We start from the raw sequence: 23466 nt of genomic DNA, 5'->3' as shown, positions 1-23466 counted from the left end.
TATTTCTGTTCAAGACCATGATGTTTAAACTTATTCAGATAAATAAGAAATGCAGATGAACAAGGGTAATTGGATATATTTGTGTGACCTAAACATTTTTATTATCAAATAATTTGTACAAGATTCTTTCATTTCCACATAAGAAGCATACCTTCAAATGGCCTAAAACAAACCCCAGCAGCATCTTTTACTTCCCTCCTTCTCCTGAGTTGTAATCCTCTTCCTGCTGTATACGCTATACATGTCAGAGAACAAATCCCTTTTGTTTGTAAAATTTTTCCAATCACATCACCTTTGTCTTTGTACCCATCAGATTTCACACTCAAGCTGAGAATTTTCATTAAGGTCTGCAAAAGGCAAGATTTTGGGACAGAGCTAATCATGATTCCTTTATTTTACCCAAGCACTATAAAACATTCTGGGAAATTTAAACTTTCCAAAGCTTTTTGCCATTTGAACATTTTGATTTAGAATGAATCATCAGTTCTTCAATTGTATTGGTTTGTGCATTTAAACATAAACTTTCTCTCTTGCTTCTCATGCTAGGAATCCCATTTCACACATCAGCTAATTAACTACAATTTAGAATGGAGTAGGGATGATTACTCTATGTAATGCTGCTGTTCCTTAGCAACCATGAAAGATAGGGTGAAGGATGTAAAAGAGACCCAAATAACATCATTTTCAGTTTGAGAACTTCCACCTAGAGTAACCTGCTAGTGGGATAGTAAATTAATTTTAAATTTCCATTTGCCTACTTCAGTGCTATGTCCCTCGCAGGCTCTAACAGTGTGATTTTCACAGTCCAAGACGGCACTTAAGCATGTAATTTCCACAGAGCTGATAATACCTGCTAGCTACTGCAAAAAAATTGTAAAATTTCCTTAGAAAAATATTTTCCTGCTTCCTTCTCACATAACGACTTATGTCTAACACTAACTCCTCACTTGATGGGAGTGTTACCAAAGTAAAACTGCAAGGTTAGGCTTTGCTTCAGGGTTACAAAATAAACAAAATGTATTAATATTATTAATAGCAAAATTGGTAATTGTTTTTCTGCATAATGCTAATAAAGTATTCCGAGCATTTAAATTGCTTCACTGTACTCTGAAGATAACTTATTTTATGTATTAACCAATTTTACACTGCAAGACAAACAATGCTGTCACTGACTTTTAAATATATTGATGGAATTTAAAAACCAGTCTGACAGCTCAAAGTCCAATTAAAAATCAAATTCCTTTAATATTTGCAGAACCTTTTTATGCCTTGCTGCGTAGCCCTACTCTGCAATTGCTACTTGCATATGACATATGCAAGTAGCATATGCAAATCAATACTGCAGATGTAATTTTTATTCTGGAAGGGATGGAAGATTGGTCTCTGCGATCCTATTTATATTTTGCTTTTTGAGCATGGGAACATCTGAAACAGAAAACCAGAGAACAGACTTCAAAGTACCAAAGTGAGGTTAAAAATTTATTCATGGCTCAAAACAACATGAGCCACATATTCAGATTTTGGTCTATGCATGAGACACACAAAACATGCAGTCACAAGAGATATGTGTGGTCATACTGCTGCTGCTTACAGCCTCTGGAAACTGAGGAAGCCCCAGCTGGAAGGGATGGAGGTCCAGCTAAGTACTGATAGGCTCATGGCTAACATGAGGATCACCACCCCTACCAGGATGCAGGACCCCCATGTGTGTAAGACAGTGCTGCAGCCTGCCATGGAACATTCACCTGGCACAGAGCGAGGGAAGAACAGCAGTGCCAGGATGCAATGGGGGAATCCACCAGCCTTACTGAAGCAAGACCTTCCCAGGATAGAGCCAAGGCCTCAGCGTGTTGCTGTTGCTGTCTCACCCATAGCACAAGGTGCTCCTCATCACCAAATCAAGGGCTCCACTGACCAGCTGCACCTGGTGCTTGAAATATAAGAGAGGCATGGGGTGGAGGCCCTCTCCATCATGAGGGAGCACAGAGAAGGTGGTTGTAGAAGACTGAAATACAGGACACACAAGTTGCAAGGTGGGTGTGTAACTCCTTGGTACTGCTGCTAGGTCTTCCAACTTGGGAGATTTTGGGGCTGTTGATTGTTGGGGGGCTGTGAGAAACTTTTTTGCTGGTATTGCAATGTACTTTGTTCTTGTCTGGCTATTTGCCGCAGCAAGTGGTTGTGCACTGGGCTGCAAGGAGCCTTGGTCTAGCTTGGTGGCCATTCTGTGGAGCCTACAACAGTATTCTGTGCCTGCATGGAAAATCCCTGCAGGAGACAGCAGCTTTCCCACAGCGCTGGGGGGTGGGTACAGGGCAGGGCTGTCCTGGTCCTTCTGTGCTGCTCTAGCAGCAAGCACAGGTGGAACCAGGGCTTGCTTGGGTGTTCACTACAGTTGTGTTTCATTATCTCATAAAACTGAGAATGGATCCAACTGCTTGTGTAAGTTGCTTTAAAAAACAAAAAAAACTTTTTTGAAAGAAGCCAATCTAAACATATAAAGATTTGAAGCTGTAATTCTTCAGTCATAAACTTATAGTGGTGTCTGGCAGGACATTCCACAAAGTTCTGCATGAGCCAAGGAGCCGACTCTGCTGGCACTACGTGTGGTAGCATGTCCGCTGATCTGCCTGACCGTGTATTTAAGACTCCTGCTTACTCTGTGATTTTAATATTTAGGTTAGATTGGCAGCATTTGAATTTTTGCTTGTTTAGGCTGTGTGGCTTTCTGGGTTGGTTTGTTGGTTGTTTATTTTTTAAAGCAGAGATACTCTTTAGTAATCTGAAAAAAAGAGAGAAAACTGTTGGGTTAACCAGCATAAAAGCAAGTGTGTGCTCCACACTCAAGTGGTGTTAACAGAAATGTTTTCTTACGGTGTAAGCTCACGTGGTCCCTGGGAATACCATTTTTTTATATTTTAACTGCTTTCTGTTGAGGTATTTTGTCTTCATCTAAGAGACAGATGAACATTTAACTCCTTTAATACTCAAATAAATATCATCAAGGCTTGATTAGTTCATTTCTGGGAACAGAATAGCTGAATATTGTGCTAATTGCTTTCTGTAGTAGTCTTGCTCAAGTATTCCATTTCAGTAAGTTTGGTCTGATTTGCTTTCCTTGCATAACCCAGAGTGACTCTGTAGCACACTCTTCCAGAGGAAAAATGACTTTTCCCCTGTCTCCCCGGTATGATAAATCTGAAGAAAACACTTGTGTTTACAAATTTCAAACTTGCCACTCCCAGAGGCTGGCTTGCAGGTAAATGGAAGGCAAGACCATACTTTAGAGTCCTGTCTCCATAAGGCAGCCTGCATCTTTCTCCTTCTGTAGTCTGGAGACGAAGACTGGTTTCTTAGCCTTGCCATATTCTGAATTCATAAAAACCGAATGAAAGATTTGGTGTTCCTGGCTACAGACTCAGCAGAGCAACTTGGGACCTGTTCCAGTGTTCAGCTGAGTGACCTGAAGGCATCCTGCTCCCCCTTGCATGGCAGCCAAAGCCCCTGGGAGGTGACTCAAGCCTTTTCCTTATGGCTTAGGATGAGGCTGGAATTCACAACAGGACTCTGGAGTTCTCCAGCTGTGAAGATGTAACCTATAACCTACCAAACTTTGTTTCTTTCATCTCTTGCAGGTGAGAAAGTCTTCCTCCCTGCCCCCACGTCAGCTTGTTTAGATTTTTCCAAGGGAAAGTTATAGCACTATGAAGAAAGGAGTAAAGCTAACTATAATTCATAGGTTCTAACACTCCTTTCTTATTTCTAGTTAAAAATCAGATTTCTAAGATAGATGGTGTGTTTAGTCTATCTTAGGCCACTTCAGGAACAGTTCTACTTTTGTAAAGAGTTTTTTTCCCCCCTTCATTTCTTTGCTGCTATATATGGCTTTGTTATAATGACATTATACATTAAACATCTGGGGGTTTTATTTTAAAATTGCACTGTCAGTTTTTCCAGGAAGCATATATGCTCCTCAGCAACTACGCTTGGCATTAATTTGCCTCCTGGCCTCACTGTGCTGTTAAGCTGTAAAGCAACATGAAATCAGTCTGCAGGCTGGGAGTAAACGGTCTATTTTTAATTGAGCAGAAGTCGACCTTCCTTTTTTCCAGGTGTAATTTACACCCACAGAGTGCCTAGTGGGCATTAGGCAAGTTGCATCTACAACTATCTACAGGAGATAGTTATATTTTACTATTAGTTAAGGGGGGGGGAAGCCTGCCAGTAGGTGTCAATAATGGCTATACGATATGTAAATATGAGATATTATTGACAGATCTCCAGGTAGTTTGCTCATGACTTAGACTGGCTCTTTTTCTGCTTTCAAAGCCAGCTGGCACAGAAGGTGGCTGCACCTGGCTTCTGCGGGTACATTGGCTTCCGCGGAGGTGAACGCAGGCCAGAGTTTATAGGGCAGTGCCTGCTGTAGCAATTAAGGATCAGTAATACCCGAGGTGATGCTGGGAGGGATTAATCTGAATTAAATCTAGGGAGATGAGAACGGATTGTGAATGTGATATGATAGCATGAGATACACAGAAGTGGTGCACCCTGATCTCACAGTTGAATGCAGTCCGTGGTTTTCCAGCTTGCTGCAGACAAGGAAGGATAAGAATAATCAAGTGGCTTGCTTTAATTTTTTCAGCTGTGTCTTTTTATGAGCCTCTGAAACTGACCTGTCTGCATTTATGCTTTGGAAATCAATGTTTATATTAAAAATCACCTGCAACTTGGTGATAAGTAGCTGATGAATGAACAAGGCTCAAGTTGCAGCCAGCAGGGGTTGTTTGGCTAACATTAGGATCGGTGAGCTCTCTCTACACAGGTATCAACTGAAGTAATGACGCTCTCTACAAAGATTGGAGGTTGTATCCAAAAGACTATTGGTGTTGAAAATGAGATGGACTTAAGGACAGATTTTTGGCAAGGGTCATTCTATCTGCTCACATGGAAAGCAAGGTCAGGATAACTATCTGGTTTGGTGTAGAAAATTGTTTACATCACCAAACTAAGCTTTGAATTGCTGTGTATTGTTTCAGTATCATAGAAACATGAGGTTGAAGGAATGAACTTGTTATAATCTGATCCATTCCCTTCTCTGAGATAAGACCAGCAGGCTGGAAGACAAACTTGTCTAATCTGTTCAAGACCAACAGCCCTTCAGAGCTTAATGCAGTGCTTGTAACTCCTGCAGCTAGGAAGGTTTTCCTAATGTCAGACTAAATCTCCCTGGCTTGCAAATATGCTGAGTGCTTCTTGTTCTGTCTCCAGCAGACATTGATCCCTGTGTGCATTAACTTTAGCAATTTTCCAGTACATGTGTGTGGGGAAAATGTCCTGTAGTGATCTCAATTCTAGATTAAATAAACTGAGCTTGATAAGGGAGAGAAGGAAAATAGACTATCCACTACAGCTGTTTACTAGTAAATCTTCAACCTGTGTTTCTACAGGCAAGATTACTGTCGGAGTAATTAATAAAAAGACCTGATTTTGGAGTTCATTATATTTCAGGACAGGTTTCGTCTGGCTCTCCAGAATTTGAGATTTAGGGCCAGGTTACCAGTTCTTGTCACCTTAGAACTGGATTTGTTATTCCTTCCACTAAGGTATTGCCTGAGATGAAGCACCAGAGGGCAGATGGTTTTAAAGCACAAATTCACACCCTAGAAAGCCAGCTTCCTGCAGAAAAGTCTTAACAGACAGGATTGGAAAAATGTCCATATTCCTTGGCCTGTACACAAGTGAGCTTGGCAGCGAGCATCTTCTCGAAGGTTACAGTGTAGGTGGGTTATATATGTAAAGTCCACACAAACTGCTTTATGTAGAAGAACTGAAACTCCGGTTATGAAGAACATAGAGTGACTCTGCATGCTGTGGGGAATACTTTTCACTCAGTGGGTTTCTCGGGGAGACTGTGGTCTTACATTCACCACAGTCACAGCCATGGAAGAAAGCCCGTGTCCTATCCTTAATCAGGAGCTCTTTTTATGCTTGATCCCAACCTATATTTTGAAAGACTTGTATCAGAAGATATGCCAGCAGTCACGAGCATGTTAATTCTGCTGAACTTTTGTTCTGGTAAATTCTTTGGGTGAAAGGCTTTCCTCACTTCAGTAAGAGGTTCATGTATTAAAGGGAGAAGCAAAACAAAGCAATGCATGACAGTTTCAAATTGTGGGTTCTGTTTTTATTCCAAACATGGTTTCATTGCCAGAGACCTAGGCAGTTAGAATTGGAAGCAAATGGAAAAAAAATGGGCTAAAAATCCTAAGTGTGTTCTTTAGTTGAGTTGCTAAAAAATATGAATTTTCTACTTCTGTTTGTACCATTCCTTTATTGTCTTATGATGTGCAGTAGCACTGCTTATTGAAAAAAGTAATTGCAGTCATCTGTTTAATATGACAAGAAGTCAAGTGTGGTTAAGATAAATTAGTGCTTCAACTGCAGCCTTTTATGAAAGATTTCTGAAAAACTATATTGAATGCATATGTATCTTTCATATTTAAGATGACTCGTTAACTGCAGAGATGCAGCTTCTATCTCTAGGATGGAAGTTCTCTCATAAATACCTATAAAAATATCCGCAGTGTCCGCACACTGCATTGATATTAGTATTTACTAGCTTTTACTATAACATCTTGGGATTCTTGCTGCACAAACTTAGAATGAAAGATGATCCTGACCTAAAAATAGTAAAGATAAACAGACAAAGCAGACCAGGAAGGGGAGGACAAATACAACTGAAATACTTGCTTAAGGCTGTGATTAAAACCCTGCTGTCAGTCCAGTACTTCATCCGTCACATTTTGAAAGGGTATCGTATGGGAGGCTGCACAAAGAAATTAGACTGGTATCTTTACAATGTCCTTAAATCTCAAATCCTATTGGCTTTGAAATTCAGGAAGGTGTTACTTAACAGAAATGGAAAGTGGCAAAGTTTTGTTTTAAAAGATATACAAATGACAAATACCTTTTACAGTTTATTAAATTGGTGAACAAATTACTAATGTGGAAGTCCGGGCTTGATATGAACACAGTATTACTAGTACACATACCTGCTGGGATGTTATATGAAGAAAGAAATCCTGCCACTGTTTGTTTTGCTTTTTTAATGATGTAAAAACTGAAAAAAGAAAAACCTGGAAAACCTTAGTCGCATATTTTCTTTCCATCTTTTTCCAAATGAGCATGTGGAAACATGGTGAAGCTTCTTAAATACTGCCATTTTCTGTCACTCTGCATGTATCTATCCCTGTGTGCTCTTAGAAACAGCTTTGAATTACATAACCCCCAAATCAGCATTCCATCTGCTCAAATCTGACATATCTTGGCATATCACAGTAGCATCCTCCCTATAACATTTAAATGTAGCCATCTAACATTTCCTCTGTGATGTCTGCTCTACCTGAGTAGCTGCGCTGTGGAGAACTGGTCACCCTGCTTTTCCTGGCTCAGGTAGTACCATCCTGAGATTAATTTTTACTTGCTATTTCACTGTAAATGGTTTGGTTTAAGCAAGCTAACCTCCATTTTCCCCCGCACCATCACAAAATGGGCACGTGTGTCTGTATATATAAGCCCAGGTGAAAGTAACTTTAGATACCAATCTTATGTGTGTCTACATATATAAACATTTTGGAGTGGGGCTTTTTTGGTGGATCCGCTAAAAAGAAAACAGGAAAACCCCCAACAAGAGAATCTACTGCAGCTCCTAGCACAATCCAGGTGTGCTACCCTCAAGGCCTGAGAAAGAGGTGAAAATGGTCAAGATGCAGGGTTTTTTCCAGCATAGCAGCAGCACTGTGTACAGTTCTCCCTTGGGAGGCAGCTTCCCAATCACCGTGCTCCTGGGGTGGGGGGTGGGGGCGGGAATGTGTGTGTGTTGGGGGGGGGGGGGGAGAGGGGTGGTGACTATGGCAAGGTAGAGATATCCCTAATAACAGTTTGCAATTTTGATGGCACAAAAATGCCCCATAGCATTCTCTTCTTCCCCAGAGCTGTTATTCCACGCTGTACTTCTCAAGAGTTGCAGAGCCTATACCTTCTGTGACATAGTCAAGTCTTGACACTTGTTAAAAATTTAAAATTTAGCTTTAAAGTCTTACTGATGTGTGTATACACCTCACTCATGGTAATGGGGCATGATCATTACTAGAGTGAAAAAGTGAACCAGTGGGATAATGAATTCCTTTCTGCAAAATGCTGTCCTCTTTACTAAGCTGTTTCTGATGTTCTGTGTGTTCCTACAAAGGAAGCTGCCTTTATATTGTTTGTTGTATTTCTGCCTCTTTTGGGATGATGTCAAAAAACATACTGAAGTCTAGACTTGAAAGTATTTAGCTTTTCTATACACAGCATTTCCATTTCCTTACTCTAGGAAAATTACTTTCATCCAGTTTACATATAAATATAAAAGTTATATTCAGTCACATGCTGTTTGTATTTTAAAAGTTTTCAGCTCAAAAAAAGTTAGACCAAGGCAAGTTTCAAACAAAATGAATTCAAGTAGATAGCTGTAAAATTGTCAGCAATAAAATTGCTGTGGGTTTTATAAGCTGTATGATGTCATGTGTATTTTTATCGCTTTTATCATGGTAAAGAAGCCACATTGCTTTAAAAACAAACTAAGTACTTATTTAAAGATTTGTCTTCAATCTCTTTAATAACATATGACCTGTAGAGCAGACAGACTCTGTATTTTAGTCATTGATGAAGTGACTAAGCACAGGCATCAACTGTCCCTAAATTATAATCCCTATTAAGAAGAATAACTACTGCTTTAATATCTGTAAAAAATGAGGAAAGAAATGAAATATTCTGGAGTTAGTTGTTTAACATAATAGCACACATGCTATTAGAGTTGCCATCAAATGTAGTTATGAGGAAAAAAGGAACTCTACAAATACAGAAAAGCTGTTTCAGTAACAAGTATATAATTTAAAAATCTCTCGCAGTCTGTGGCTGCCTGCATTGGTTTTTTGGTATGTCTAATCATGCTTTATTTGAGGGCACATCCAGAGGTATTTCACATGCATCTTTCTACCTGCCTGTCATTGACTGCAAGGAAATTAAATTCTGTTACATGAAAATATGGAAAACATTGAATAATGGTTCCCCCTACCATCACCCTAAATTCTCTTCCTACACATCACTCGTCTCAGTCTTAATAGTGCTCAGCTATTGACAAGCCAGTATTTTCCTAGAGAAGTTTTAGAAGGTAAATACACAGAGCTCTAAGCAGTAAAAGAGCAACTGTTACTCATCTTCTGTACATGGATGGGCAAGCATAGACATAGCTTTTGGGAATTTGAAAGCTGCACAGACATCTTGGCTGCAAAACCATGTAATGTGAGCACATCTCTCCTGCTGTGCCATACCAAGCAAGCAGGGAAGGGCTGCACCAGAGCAGAGCTATGCTCTCCCTGTCTCCCTCCCTCTCTGCTGGGCAGGATGATGTGTCCTCTTGAGTTCTGGCCAGTCACACACAAGATGCTGCAGACTGAGGATGAACGAGGTGGGTCTGGCATGTAGAGTTAGTGATCAGAGAGATGCTGTGGTGGAAAATGGGGACCCTGTTTCTATCCACCCTGGTGATGGAAGAAATCTAGATGTCGGTGCAGCTGCTTGCCCTGCACGGGGCAGGCTCAGCTCTGATTTGAGTTTGATTCAGCTCCGCTAGGTCCGTGGTAGAGTGGAAAGGTGGATGTAGCTGCTGTGTTGGTGTTCTGGTGAACCTACACCTTTTTGTCAATTCCTCGACTTCAAGTCCTTTTCCTAAAGCCTCCCTTGTGTATTTCTGTGCTCTCATCCTTGTCTCGTTAGCAGCAGAACACTGAAAGAGGCATTCTTCTCCTAAGTGAGAGTTTAGTTTCTAGAAGTATCTCTTGCCTTCACAGCTGTTCAAAGCTTCTGCTTGCTTTCTAGAGGCAACCTCTGAGAGTTCTCTTGCAATATCTTTTAATGAAACATTAGAACTTTTAAGAAAATACATTGGCATACAGCTCTACCCCGCCCAAGTTTACCATGGTTCATCACAATACACTGCAAAAGGCCTAGGTTCTGTTTTCCTTTATTCCTTGTAATTAAGATATGTCACTAGAAAGCAGCATCCTCCTCTGACCCGATTTGATCAGTGACAGTTACAGGCTGCTGTACTTGGAGAGAAATGCAATTCTCCCCTGGACCTACTATTCACGCCCAGTGATATGATCTTACACGGGTGAGGATATACTGTTTCTCCAAGTAACTTTGTTCAGGAATGCACTCGAAATAATGGGGAAGCTTTTGTTACCTGTGGAGCCACTATTCTATTCTCACTTTTTGGCAAATATTGCATCTACCAGTTTCAGTATTTCAAGATAAAATTAACTTTCCTGTTCTCAGCATGCTTTACTAATCAAGATGACATCAATTTCATTTGCAAGCCCACTGTCTATATTGTTTGTTTGCCAGAGGAGGCAGGTTAGTTCCTCTCGCAAGGCAAATCTGTTTCTAATACCTCTAATTACAAAGACAAGGCAATATCTTACTCCCATCAGTTTTCCCTTTCATGAAATGTAACCTGATAGCAGTTACTCCTTTTCATAGTGGCAGAAATTATAAACCCAAGAATATTTGAGAAATGAGTTAAGACAGAAGAATCAGATCAATACTGGAAGAACTGAGGCTTGCAAAAGAATAGTGTATTGGCTGAGGCATGGGGAAATGCGAGATCAGTTATAGTCACATTGTTCTAGGTTATCTGGAGAAGGAATGCAAATTGCTAGTGTAAAAGGTGAGGATGGGTGGAAAGAGAAAGAATTGAAAAAGATTCTGGAGGTCTGAAGATGGAAAATATAGTCAAAATCTCTGCACCTGCATTCCTGCTGCTCTCTGGTAGCATGTGGCAGTCAAAGGGAGGGTGCAGTGAGGCTTTTGACCTTCCTTGTCTTCTGTGTGCCACAGTACACTGCAGGTTCTGGGCCTTATTTCAAAGCATGAGGCATTTCTGCATGTCCTTCCAGGATGCCGTTCCACTCGCTGTTCTTGATGTAGTCCTGACATCCAGTTTTACTGGCACAAGCTGTTGCATGTAGCAACATAACATTGAAAGCAGCTATTTCCTGGCTCTACATAACTATGCTTTTAAACAGCCAGCACTGAGTAAAATCAGCACAACTTTCTCTTGAACTTTTAAGTGAATGATACAAACTAGTTAAAAAGAACCCTAGGTCACAGTTTGGAATGCAGGCTCAAAACTACAGGAATATTCTGGTCTGGAAGATAAACAGGTACCAGTTGATTAACAACTAAGTACTGGGACTGTTCGAAGGCATCTGATTTAATCCAAACTGTAAAGTTAAATTATGGAATTACAGAGAACGCTGGTATTATCTGTCCTTAAGATGATTTGTTCTTGGCTTTCCATCAATTCATAAGATTTCTGTAAGGGGAAGTGTTTTGTGGAAAAATGTCAGTGGTGACTGTTTTGGATGAATATACCGGTCTGGGGTGTTTTGGTTTTTGTGGGGGCTTTTGGGGGTTTTTTTGGGGGGTGTGTGCAGGCAAGAGTGAAATCTCATCCATATTTGCTCCAAGAATACAAAGTGTGATGTTATTCCTTCTTATGAAATGGAAATACTCTTAAAAACAAACACAGGTAAGAGAGAAACCAGAGAGGCCTCATAGCTGAGGTTGGGCTAAATCTATATGATAGAAGCTGGTTTCTGATAAAGGTGATGTTTAATCACTGAACAAAAACTTCTGCTTTTGGTCATATAGGTCCTGGTATAGTTAAAGGGCAACAGTTAGTCCAAGCTGGTCAGAATGGTGTGTCCTGGCACTCTAGAAAGTTTGTGGAAGTGGTCTTTACATATACCTAGGCCTGAACTTTTTACCCCGTTCCTAAATCTGTAATCCAAGTCAGCAGTTCTCCTTGTTGATTCTTTAGTATTTTCTAAGAAATCCAGTAGTTGTCGTCATAGTGACTGTACTGATGATTTTTGCACCTGCTACTGATACTGATGAGTATCAAAATAGTAAGGCACAAACTTGCTTTGAGGTGGACATGAAGGTCACTCCTCTGAACCTACTTCCCTCTGACTTCTGAGAGTTAAAGGGAAACAATGCACAAATACACAAAGTTAAAATGAAATGCAAGTAAACAACAGCCATAGACATTCACCTGACATAACAGTATAAACCACAGAAGTTTTGTTGGGAGAAATTATGAGAGATGGTTATCTTCATTTAAAAAAAAAAATACTCAAACCCCCCTCACTCTGGAAAGTCTAAGAAACTTGTATTTGTTTGATCTGCACCTGTCAGTGATTTGACCATGTAAACTATGTGCTCTAAAAGTAAACAGAAAACTGTTTGGAAAGGAAATGCTAACATAACAGTGTTAAGACATTTCTTCAAAGAGAAAGAGAGAAAATGCAGCTTGTGTTACAGGAAAAACTACTTGAATAAAGTTAATGCCAGAAATGAGATGCTTGTCGGTAGTAGTGAGGTATTCTTCTGCTAATTTTTACTATTTGTGTTTCAGAAGATTAGCCTTTATATTAAACTAGCACCAGTAAGATCGGAGGGAATGTCTTAATGGTGAAGTTTTTTTTTCGTATCAGAAATGGAAATAATCTTCCTGCTCTATTTTCTGTTGCTACATCAAAAGATGTTAGCCAAAACCCACATCTGTACAGACAGACTGATCACTCTGTTCCTCTGGAGGAAGGCTAGACAAAACCAACCGATAAAACTTGATTTAAAATAGAATCTCTACAGACGAGGGACTAGTGACCACTGGAGAAGACAGCAAAGTGACTTCTGCTCTCTCAGACGTTTTCATTAAAGATGCCTGCCTTAGCACAGAAAAATCACTGGCTACCAGCCAGTGTCTGAGCTCAGCTTGGCTTACCTAGAAGATGTTTGAGTCTTGGGTATAAAGTCATGATTATAGCAACAGGTTAGTCTCAGTTTCCCATAAATCTCCTTCAACTGGACTTCTCAGTCTGTAGGATGCCCTCCTGTAATCTAACGGGTAGAGGTATTTCTGCGGTAAAAGAGCAAATAACATGCTTTTAATTGGGAACGGCTTCAAGCCCAGGCCTCGGCCCAAGGCAGCTGCCCTGAGAGAGGTCCACAAGCAGTCCAACAGCCTGGACAGCCTTGAGCTGTGCACCAGAAGTCATGGTAATAGTGCAGAATTTCTGTGCCCTGCTCTGACCACATGGTCTATCTCTGTAAGTAAACTGGGACAGAACCTGTTGTACATGCATCATACTGCCATCTGAATGCAAGCTAAATTTTTTCCCACACTCCAAATGTTGTTTAATTCATACTGGCCACTGCTATCTTCTGTCTCATGCCAGGACATTTTGTGGGAGGCTATCTGGCATGGGCTGAAACAGGGCCAGGAAGTATATTAATAGATAAACAGTTTAAAGGATTGTGTACCGCTGCTTGGGCTCACAGCCAGGTCCTGCTTAGTTTACTAGAAAAGATAGTGAGCGGTCTTGGAAAGTTACAGGGTTTTCCTGCTTTCCTGGGACCTGGAAATGCCTGTCAACCCAAGGCTGATGCTGTGAGCAAAATGCAAATACCAAAGGCTTCTCAGGTGGCCAGGTCTTCAGGAACTTTCTCATCTATCTGGCTTACTGTTTTCCTTTTTTCTAGGGTTTATAGCTTTGTTCTTCTGTTATCAACAAAATCAGGTGACTTCACCTTCCCATGATGTCGTCTTAGTCTTTAGTGTAGATGAGAAGAAAGGATAAAAGATTTAGTTCCTCAAATGGGAAGTGTGAGGGTTTTGAGGAGATGCATTCATTGCTTTGTACAGGTCATCCACTACTGCCAAAATATCACATCATATGAAACCCACTCTCACCCCAGGCCTTTGGCACGGCAGACAGGAATGGTTCATGATTGCTCTGTGGCAGGATATTGCTTCATATTCCTATCTATGAACTTCATCTGGCATCATAAATTCCTGCACCAAGGCTTGTCCATATCCATATACTGGGAAAAGTAGAGGCTTTCTGTTCACTGACTGCTAGCAGCATCATAGTTTCAGGTGGGAGCAGCTCAGTTTGGCACTAGGGAGAGCCCCTTACAGCCAGTATTCACTTAAGTATAAAATCAACCCTCCCTGCCTAAGAAACAGGCTATCTCTGACGTGGCAAAGTTGTGGCTGGCTTCTGCATGGTATTTGTGTGTCTGGGGGGCACCAGCATACCCTGTCCTGAAAGTGAGTAGTTTGGATCAAGAATATCAAACATTTATGCACTAAAATAACTTGTTTCATGTGCCTACTGTCCCTACCTGGGAATTGGATTCTGCTTCACCCATGATGACAAGTTCTTTTGAGGCTACATATTTTCATATGCCATCCTCTCAAAAGCAGGATAAATTATCAAAGCTATTGAAAAGAATGTTACCTCATACGCTATTAGCTATTGCTGCTTAGCAGTCTTATCCACAGATGTTGCTACTGCACAAGCAGGTGAGCTTGGGCTTCCATCAGTGCTTCATGAAGTTCATATTTCCACTTGATTTTTAAAAACCCGAACTCTAAAGAAATTGACCTGTTCAACTAAACTATCTATTTTGCTTGTCCAAGTTCTAGTCGACCTAAGTGGGATTATATATGATCTTCACTAACATTACAGTGTGATTAATTTTTTTTTTGCCTTTCAAAGTTTCTTTTTTTTTTCGGTTGGACAAGGCTCCTAATCTGACAGTCACTATGCTAAAGAGGGGTCTGTATGTAAGTCAGCAGCCCAGATGTTTTCTGGAGGGTACAGTAAAGAGATTTAAAAAAAAAATTCTCCCAACCAGGCTCTTGGCTCATGTGCCTGCCCTAGCTGCTGCTCTTAGACAGCTGCTGCCTGCTCATCCTTAAGTGTCTTTTGCCCACTGTGTCTATGCAGAGAAACTTGGACACATGCTTGCCTCAGTTTGCAGTGTGGCCCAAAAAGCCCTGCAAGACAGTCCGCAGCATGGGTTCCCATGACATGCTAGTTCAGGTTTGTTGCCTGCCCATCTTTCTTCAGCTAGCTTTGTGCTTTGTTTCCCAGCAGAACGGAGGGGAGAGCCCTTTATTAGAGAGGTGCTAGAAAGTATTTTGTAACAAAAGCATCCACTAGAGTCTGCACCTTTAACTCAAAATAGTTTTTTTGGGGGTTGTTTGGGGTTTTTTGTGTTACCCCTAGCTTCCACACTTACAACATGCTGTTATTTACCACTTCTGCTGACTCATCTAAAGTCAATAAATATTATTGCATATCTGACTTGGAACTGTCTGTGTAGAATCAAAACAAGGCTTTGTTAAATAAAAATCCTCCTTGTTCAAACACACACGCATTCCCTGGGGCAAAGTATACCTTTTGTCATGATAAACATTGTTCAAATGTTCAGTGTTACATTGCAAAAAGTTACAAAAGTCCTACTCGCACATTGTATCACATAAGTATGTTACTGATGCCTCAAATAATTGTGCTAAATATCTTACGGCATGCTTTCCAATTAATTTTATATTTACAAGAATATATTAGCTCTTGAACGGCATTTTAACTCTGTAAAACAGTGATTAAAATATGTAACAGGCTTAAAAGATTAATATCACAAAAGTACAGGCAGTTCATGTAGCATGATAAATTATCTGCAGGAAAAATTATTTGCTAAGCATTGCAAATCAAATAATATTACAGCTCTAGAAAAATTATTTGTGTCTGGGGATGGTTTACAACAGTAAATGTTTAAACCTATTGTTGTTTTTACTATGTATTTATTGTCCAGGGAGAGTTCAGATAACGCATTTAGAATTATTTCATAAATTAATATTTTTGTGCCAAGAGTTGCAGGGTAAGCTCTTGGCCCTATGGAAGACAATAGTAAGACTCCCACTGCCTCTATGGATGTAAGCCTGGTGGTAAGGTTGTCTTTGTTTTGTTACCCCTGGCACCACACAAAGTTGTAGGCTCCACAGTGTTAATGTTTAAAAATAAAATAAATTCAAAATCTTGTCACCAGTTTACAGCTCTACTTGGAGAGCAAGCTGCTCTTTCCTAGGCCAAATGTCTTTTGCCTTCAGTGGGAGTAAAGCCAGAGAAGGGACCCGCAACAGTTTACTCTCCAGGATATGTTAAACTTCATAAAATTAATGAATTGTTTCAAAGAGCATACAGGCAATTTAGTCTCTAGTTATCACATGTTTATAGTGTAACACAACAGTTCCATTAAAATAGACATGGAAATCTATGTTCTGACTTAATAGCTTGTAGAAAGGATTAAATCAAAGTCACTTAACAGCTTATATGGCCAAATTCCTGCCCATTTCAGCCAGGTGACCTGGGACAAGGCACACGAAACGAAGGTCTGCTGCCATCTTTCTCTTGCATGGGGGATCTCTAGATCCCCTGCAGAATCATTGATGTTGGTGATGACCTGGATTTTGGCAAAATGCTACTCTGAAAGGTGGCACAGAGGATCATACTTTCATGTGGCAGGCTGCCTGTGAAAGAGCTGGGGAAAAGCAGTCCATAGCTCTACTGAATTTTTCTAAAAAACCAACCTCTCAATAGGTGGACACTAAAAAATGAGAACAATGTTCTATTTTAAGATCACCTGTTCAGTTCTCAAAGGCTTATCTGTAGGACAAGGAAGGAAATATGACTAGTTGCATGTACAGTAAAATCCAAGAAATTTCACTGAGGGTAGGTGTAGTAAGCATGTAACTTTGTTTGCATTACAACATAATTTTTTTCAGAGTTGTGAAGACCTAAGCAGCTTAGTGCTCTTAATAGAAGTCTGTCTCATGAGTCACTTTTTGGAAAAAAAACAAACAAACACCAACCAAAAATTTTTGACTATATAGAGAACTCAAATATGAAGCAGTAATGGATGGGTGTGAGGACTTGTGGAAGCCAAGGCTGTGGAGCTGGATGTTCTTGTATGCAGAGGTGTGGTGCTTTTTGTTGTTTTGAAGTATAGCTAATACTACTTGAGTATAAGGAGCTTTTTGTTTGCACCAAAGACATATGAAGATGCTATCATGACAACATGTTCAGAATAAATACAGAAAAAATACTTCTGCCTCCTTGGAGACTCAGCTTTAAGTGGGCTATTAAAGGAAATGAGGCTGCTGGGATCTCAGAGTAAGACTCCAGCTGGCTCTTGGAAGCCAAGCATGTGTGGCAGATGGTGGGGGCATACAAGGTGGCCTCCTGTCCTGTGCACACCCATGTGAGCCCCAGGAATGGTAGGGGTGCTGTTCCACTGGGACAGAGCAAAAGACTGAGTAAGTATTGCATGAGCAGTACAAACCCTTAAATGGGGTATATTTTTAGACATCTGTATTGCATTAGCATCACGGAGCCCTAGTGAGAAATTTTATCATGCTGGACTTGAACAGTTGCACAACCGAAGTGGGCAGTGTCTACAAGGAGTTTTATCTGTGTAAGCTGAAGTCACTGCTTTACCAACTTGGTAGTGCAAAGACTGGTAACGAAGAGAGGAAGCTAAACCTTCGAGTTGGTCTTGCTTTTAGTACAAAATCCTAGTTGTTCTAAAATCAATGGCCAAAATTGAGCCATTACTAGGACTTCATCCCAAATACTCCTCTGAGGCACTCTGCTTGCCCTATAAACTGCAGGAAGAATGTCTGTGGTCACTGGGATCGGTGGGGTGCGGCACCTCCCTGAACAGGGGGGTGACTGAAACACACACTATAACCCCTGAGCTTCTGTGCCTGCAACAGTGACTGACAGCATGACTACTGAACACCCACATAGAGAGAGATACTGCACTGTACATATGGCAGAGTAGAGAAAAAAAAGAACAAATGAAATCCAGCAAAAATGCATTTTTCGGAAGAGGATGGGGGATACAAACAGTAAGTAATTCTTTAGTGCAGAAAAAATGATTGCCAGTGGTTAAGACAAAAATGCCAAGTTTTTGCTGTATTCCAGTTTTATTCTACTGCATAGGCATCTGCCACATATGGTCAAAATACCAGATTTTTCTTCTTTTAGATAGTACAAAGAAGGAATAGAAAAGAGGAGAGGAGACTGAGCATCAACACTTGGCAGATAGCAAGTGATGACATAAAAACCACTTATGGCAATCTCCAAGTGTAGTTATTTTTAATTTATTTAAAATCCTATTCAGGAGTCAGTTGTTGGCAGGAGCTGATTACATTCATTCGTCTACAAATGTAATGTTTGTAACTTGTGCTTCATGCGCTGATCTGAATATTTGGATGAAAAAGTATAGCTGTTGGTGGTCTTTGTTGCTAAGTTCAGCCTAATGGAGCTTTTTTGAATATAAGGAGCTTTATTGACCTGTTAGCCTTATTTCAGTCTTTAGGTCTCAAGTAAGAAAACACAAAGCACGGTATCAGTGTAAATACCCCTGATATTTAAAGCTGAATTGGGTTTGTCTATGCTATAAAAATGTCTTCTGCTGGAAGACTAGACAAGGTAACACCTATTTTGACTTAATCACTGCTGTATTACTAAGACAGTTAAAGTATTTCACAAAATATCTGGGTGGGTTTTTTTCCTGTTGCAGTTAGAACAGTTTGGTGTGGAAACCTCTGGTTTTGGGGGTGGGTGGAGGTGCCAGCTGGGATAAAGGACACATCTAAACTGGACAGGTCATGGTGAAAAGATTTTTCTCAAAGATCTCTTAATGTAACATGGTAACTTTCTATTTGGATCTATAATGGAAATATAGGGTTATTTCAGACATCATTCCAACTGCGCTTACTTCTGCCAGATGCCAGTTAAATGGCTTCAGAGAAGGTGCCTGTGACTTCCATCCTGGGAAGCTGGAGGTCGAACAGGTCCCTTCTTGTACCCGTTGTCCGTGATGGCCCAGCACCTGCTGGGTGCCAGCTGTGAGTGTGGCACTGCCGCAGCCTGCCCTGCCGCTGGCTGGGTGACACTGCCGCTGGCTGAAGAGCCAGGGACCCTGGGGTGTGTGCGGGGACAGCGGGTGGCCTTGAGCTGCCGGCGGTTCTCTGTGGCACGCCTGCTGTGCCAGTAGAGCAAACCAGCCCCTAGGCACGATGGATTTCATACGAGTTTATTGTCCCTGCTTACTGTTTGTGCAGAACAGCCTTTGCTTATGGCCCAGCAGCAGTGGCTTGGTTTCTGTAGGACAGGGGAATGTGGAGACTTGGAAATGGCAGGAGAGATCATTTCCCCCCCCCCCCCCCCTTCTGTCTCATCTAAGAACTATGCAGGCTGCAGCAGCTAGACAGCAGCATTTTTATGTTGTTTTGGTGACAAGTTAGGACTTGAAAACAAAAGCCGAGCAGCCGGCGGGCCTCTGAGGGGGGAGCCTCCCCCTCTGCGCCTGGGCTAACTGCTGCGGGCTGGGGTGACAGCAGAGCGCCCCTAACCAAGCCCAACAAAACTTTGCAGCCTCTGGATGTAAAGCACAACGCATCACACTCACGCCAGCACCGCTAATGCAACCGGCTGTCGCGTCCCGGCCGAAGGCAACTCTTCGGGGCAGCCGCTCCCCTGCGCGGGGCCCGGGCCGGGCCCCCCCATCTGCCCGCAGCCGCCGCAGCGCCTGAGGGGCGGCCGGGCGGGGGGCGGCTTCCCGCCCCGCCAGCGCCTGCCCTGCCGCCGGGCCGCCTCTCCGCGGGGCGCCGGGGACCCGTGGGAGGGCGGCGGTGCCTGCCCAGCGCCCAGCCGCGCAGCCCTGCCCCGGAGCTGCCTCAGAGCAGCGCGCAGGAGGCACCCTCACCCCCTTCGCGCGGCCGCCCCCAGCCCCAGCGGGGCGCGGCGGTACCGGTCCGTCAGGCGGCAGCCCCCTTACCTGCGGGTGAGACCAGCTCGCCTTCGCTCAGCTCTCCGGAGTCCGAGTCCATGCTGCGGGTACCGGCGGGGCGAGGGGCGGCTGGGGGCGGGCAGCGTGCGGCTGGCGCCCGCTGGCAGGAGCTCCCGGGGAGCGGGAGACGGGAGCGAGCGGCGAGCAGCTCCTGCTGCCTCCTCCTCTCCTCCCAGCCCGGGCGCTGGGTCCGCGCCACCACATGCAGCCACCTCGCCTAGTGCCATTGGCTGCAAAGGAGGAGCGGAGACGGGCGGGCTCCGGCGAGGGGAGGAGGGAGCGGGGGCGCGGCCGAGGATCGGCTTCTTCCCCCAGCCTGTTACACAAGTTCGTCTCGCAGGCGGCTGCGGCGGGGAAATGGGGGGGGGGGTGCCCGGCGGTGGCTGAGGGGTGCCCGGCGGGCCCCGCGGCGGGAGAGCTGAGGGGCCTCCCTCCTCTGCCGAGAGCTCCAGGCCACTTCTGAGGCAAAACTTAGAAGAATATTTTTATTTTTTTTTTTACCTTGGCTGTCATCGTGTCTCCTGTTCACTTTGTCTTTTCCTTTCCTTATGGGAATCTCCACCGATCTTTAGTTGTCACCACGTCCCTCTTCACCAGCTCCTCAAAGTATTTGCTATTAGAACAGTGGAGGCCAACAGGGAAGTGTCAGCTCCCGTTGGGTTTCAGTGCCCAGAAGGATAGTGAAGGAGTGAATTCTGCTGCTGCCTGTTTGCACGTTACCCACAGGCCAAGGGAGAGGAGACAGTGTAGTAATCTGGTAAATGAAGGCTATGTCAGAAGTTGGGTTTGAACTCTGAGTGTGAAAACTTTATAGCTGGAATTCTGCAGGCTTTGCTTGCGTCCCACAGGCTACAGCAGTCCTGAGACAGCGCTTAATTCAGACGGTTGAGACGAATTGTTCAGCTCTGAGGTTTGGCAGATCTTTCTTTTCATTTGCTTTTATGCCTTTCTACCTTTCCTTGCTGTTATAGGTCAAAGATCACTTCAATTCTAGCACCAAAATCCTGGGAAAGTAGTAGCAAGAGTACTTTTCTAACTGGGCGCCAAACGTCATCCTGAAAGAGACCTCATAGATCTAACCGATCCATAGATACGTTCATCCTAAAAGCTAGCCGGTGCCTTGAATGCTTACCTGTGGGTTACAGTAGTCTCAAGACAGAGGCTTATGCCTGTAGCTGTAGACCACAGGTATCTCTTTCTTTACTCTGTAACTCTCCCCCCAAAACCATGCAGATCCTCGTTGCCAGAGAAAGCAATGCCTGGATGCTGCTTCGAAGTTGCATGTATGAAGTTATCTATTGCCATCAGACTATGCCCAGCACTCTTGGCAAATGCAAAGACTCTCTCTGTTAGCATATAGTGGAACATAAAAAAATAAGGAAAAAGGGCTCCCTTTAAACTCAAAGGGCTGTTGTCAAATTCTTTTCAGTGTTGGCTTGTGAAATGTTGAGCGTAAGAACTAGAACTATCATAATAAAAATGAAGCCAAAGTTTGCCTTATGTTCTAGGCTGAATCCTACCACGCTTCCCTGCCTTCAAATCAGGTTGAGCCTGAAGCAATAGAAGACCTCAAGCTTTCTAGCCCTGTAATACACACGTTGTTGGTATGTTGAATTTAGACCCACAAATCTTTGATCTCTGGAGTGAAAAGTTAGTTGTTAAGTAATTTGGAACGTTGCTGTCGTACCCTGGGCTTGTAGTGTTATGACACTTTCAGGTTTTATTCCATGAAAACAAATTCTGACTTTTGTTTGTAACTGCTTTCATTAAAATTAACATGACATTCAAAATACTGCTGATTATAACTTCATAAATTAGTATTGTATAAGTAAAAATATCTAAATTTAAGTGACCCTAGGATTGTGTTGTGAAAAATCTGGATGCAGATGTGGGTGATATAAACGACAAAGCAACAGAAAAATGCCAAGATTAAGTCATGAACTATAATCCCGGATACCACATCAAGAACAGAATCTGAGAGCTGGAAAGAGTTCAGGGGGTTTTTTTTGTCTTGTGTTTTTGTTTGCTTTTTACCAGCATAAATGCAACCTAAAAACCTCCCCAATAAGATTATAACAGTTTAAGTCTAATATGAAGAATAAGTTTCTATTTGAGTGCAATTAATTCATCTTCTGGCCTGTCTTTAATTGCATGAAACTCTAATAGTAACTTCTAACCTGCACAAATTCTGACTTTGTAATGAGAATGACTGTAATTAGTAAAGCAAAACAAACTTTTTTGCAGGGACGTATGTACAGTAAAACCCTTCCTGCTGCCCCAGTGGCAAAGGGGACTCCCTGGTACAGTGTGTTCTGGGTCATGTCATGAGCTGATACAAAGCAGCTGTGTATGCGCTTCCCAGGTATTCTAGGCACTGGCCTTACCCTGTTTTTATGTGCTTTTTTTTTCTTTTTCCTGAGTACTGAACCTATGCTATAATTGCAATTAAATGTGAAACTCTGACTAGCCACACTTCTCTGCCATTGATCGTAGTTCTGTTGGTAAAAGGACAGATTATTTTTCATAACCCTCCAAAAGACAGAAGTCTTGGCATGGAATAAGTGAAAACCGAATCCCACTTATTTTAATTCTTGTCAGTTTTTTAAATCTTTGTATAACCACGCTAATAAATATTACAATGGAAATGGTATAACTTAATCAGTATTGTATTTCGTCAGACTTGTGATATATACATTGGGCATTCTCATTACTTTTGCTGTAATTACTTTCTATTCCACAGTAAATGCTGTTTCAAGATTACTGTGCCTCTTTATTGCTGCTAACTGTAAAGCAGTTATTAACGTTTTCAGCTGTAACAGAATAAGCATATTGTTTCATTTCAAAACATATGGTTAGAATTCAAGGGTTTTTTCCTCCTTAATGTTCTCTGCCCAGCAGAGTCCAGCACTTGGTTTAACATGTGACCTGGAAAATTCCATATGCTTAGAGCTCTGAACTTCATAGTTTCCACTCATTACAATACTGGTGCAGAAAAAAGCACTAGAGGTTTATTAACAGCAATATATGTACTAGCTAGATGCATGTTAAATGAAACTCCACATGGAGAAAGTTAACATTTCATGACTTATTTTTTGTTTAGTACAAATAGTGCAATTACATATTCATTGTTATATGCTAAAGCTCTGACTATAGCTCTGTGTCTGTTTCCTTTGTTACTAGGTAGACCTAAAGATTCTTGCAATATTTAGAAACTGGAATGTTTCAAGGCTCAGTTAATACTTTTGCCTGCAAATCTCACAAACATGACTTAGCAGGGGAGCTGGTAACACAGCCGATTGGAACTGCCCCATGTGTTGCGTGTATTCCCAGTTACATGATGCTGTCTGTAGCAGCTACATCGCTGTATGGCTCCTCCATTCACATTTCAGCTGCATCTGGTCTTGATCTTCATTCCATATGGAACTTAGCTGAAATCCTCCTCTGTCTACTCATTGTATCTGAGTGCTGGAGATCTGCCTGAGAGCGCTTTTAGGATTCATGCTTTTTCACTGTCCTAGCTGCAAATTGCGCTTGCATGTTTGCACAAATATAGTTTCATCATATTCTAAATAGTTAAGTAGCTCAGCTACCATAGCATCTCTCTAGTATATTTATCCTTACAGGACTATTGTGAAATAAGTATAACAG

The 23466-nt window shown here is 42.0% G+C and overlaps 1 protein-coding gene across 1 annotated transcript in view; it reads right to left on the bottom strand.

The window, feature by feature from the left end:
• Positions 1-20083, bottom strand: part of TNFAIP8L3 (TNF alpha induced protein 8 like 3) — a 48593-nt gene extending 28510 nt beyond the window's left edge. Inside the window, 2 exon segments of the mRNA XM_037395407.1 lie at positions 19807-19885; positions 19887-20083. Of these exon segments, the coding sequence (XP_037251304.1) occupies positions 19807-19885; positions 19887-20045 (238 nt within the window). The 5' untranslated portion in view covers positions 20046-20083.
• Between the last annotated feature and the right edge of the window lie 3383 nt (positions 20084-23466).

This window comes from Falco rusticolus, chromosome 7, assembly GCF_015220075.1.
Source record: "Falco rusticolus isolate bFalRus1 chromosome 7, bFalRus1.pri, whole genome shotgun sequence".
Lineage (NCBI taxonomy): Eukaryota > Metazoa > Chordata > Aves > Falconiformes > Falconidae > Falco > Falco rusticolus.
Note: the sequence above shows the minus strand (reverse complement) of the source record. Positions and strands in the feature narration are given on the sequence as shown.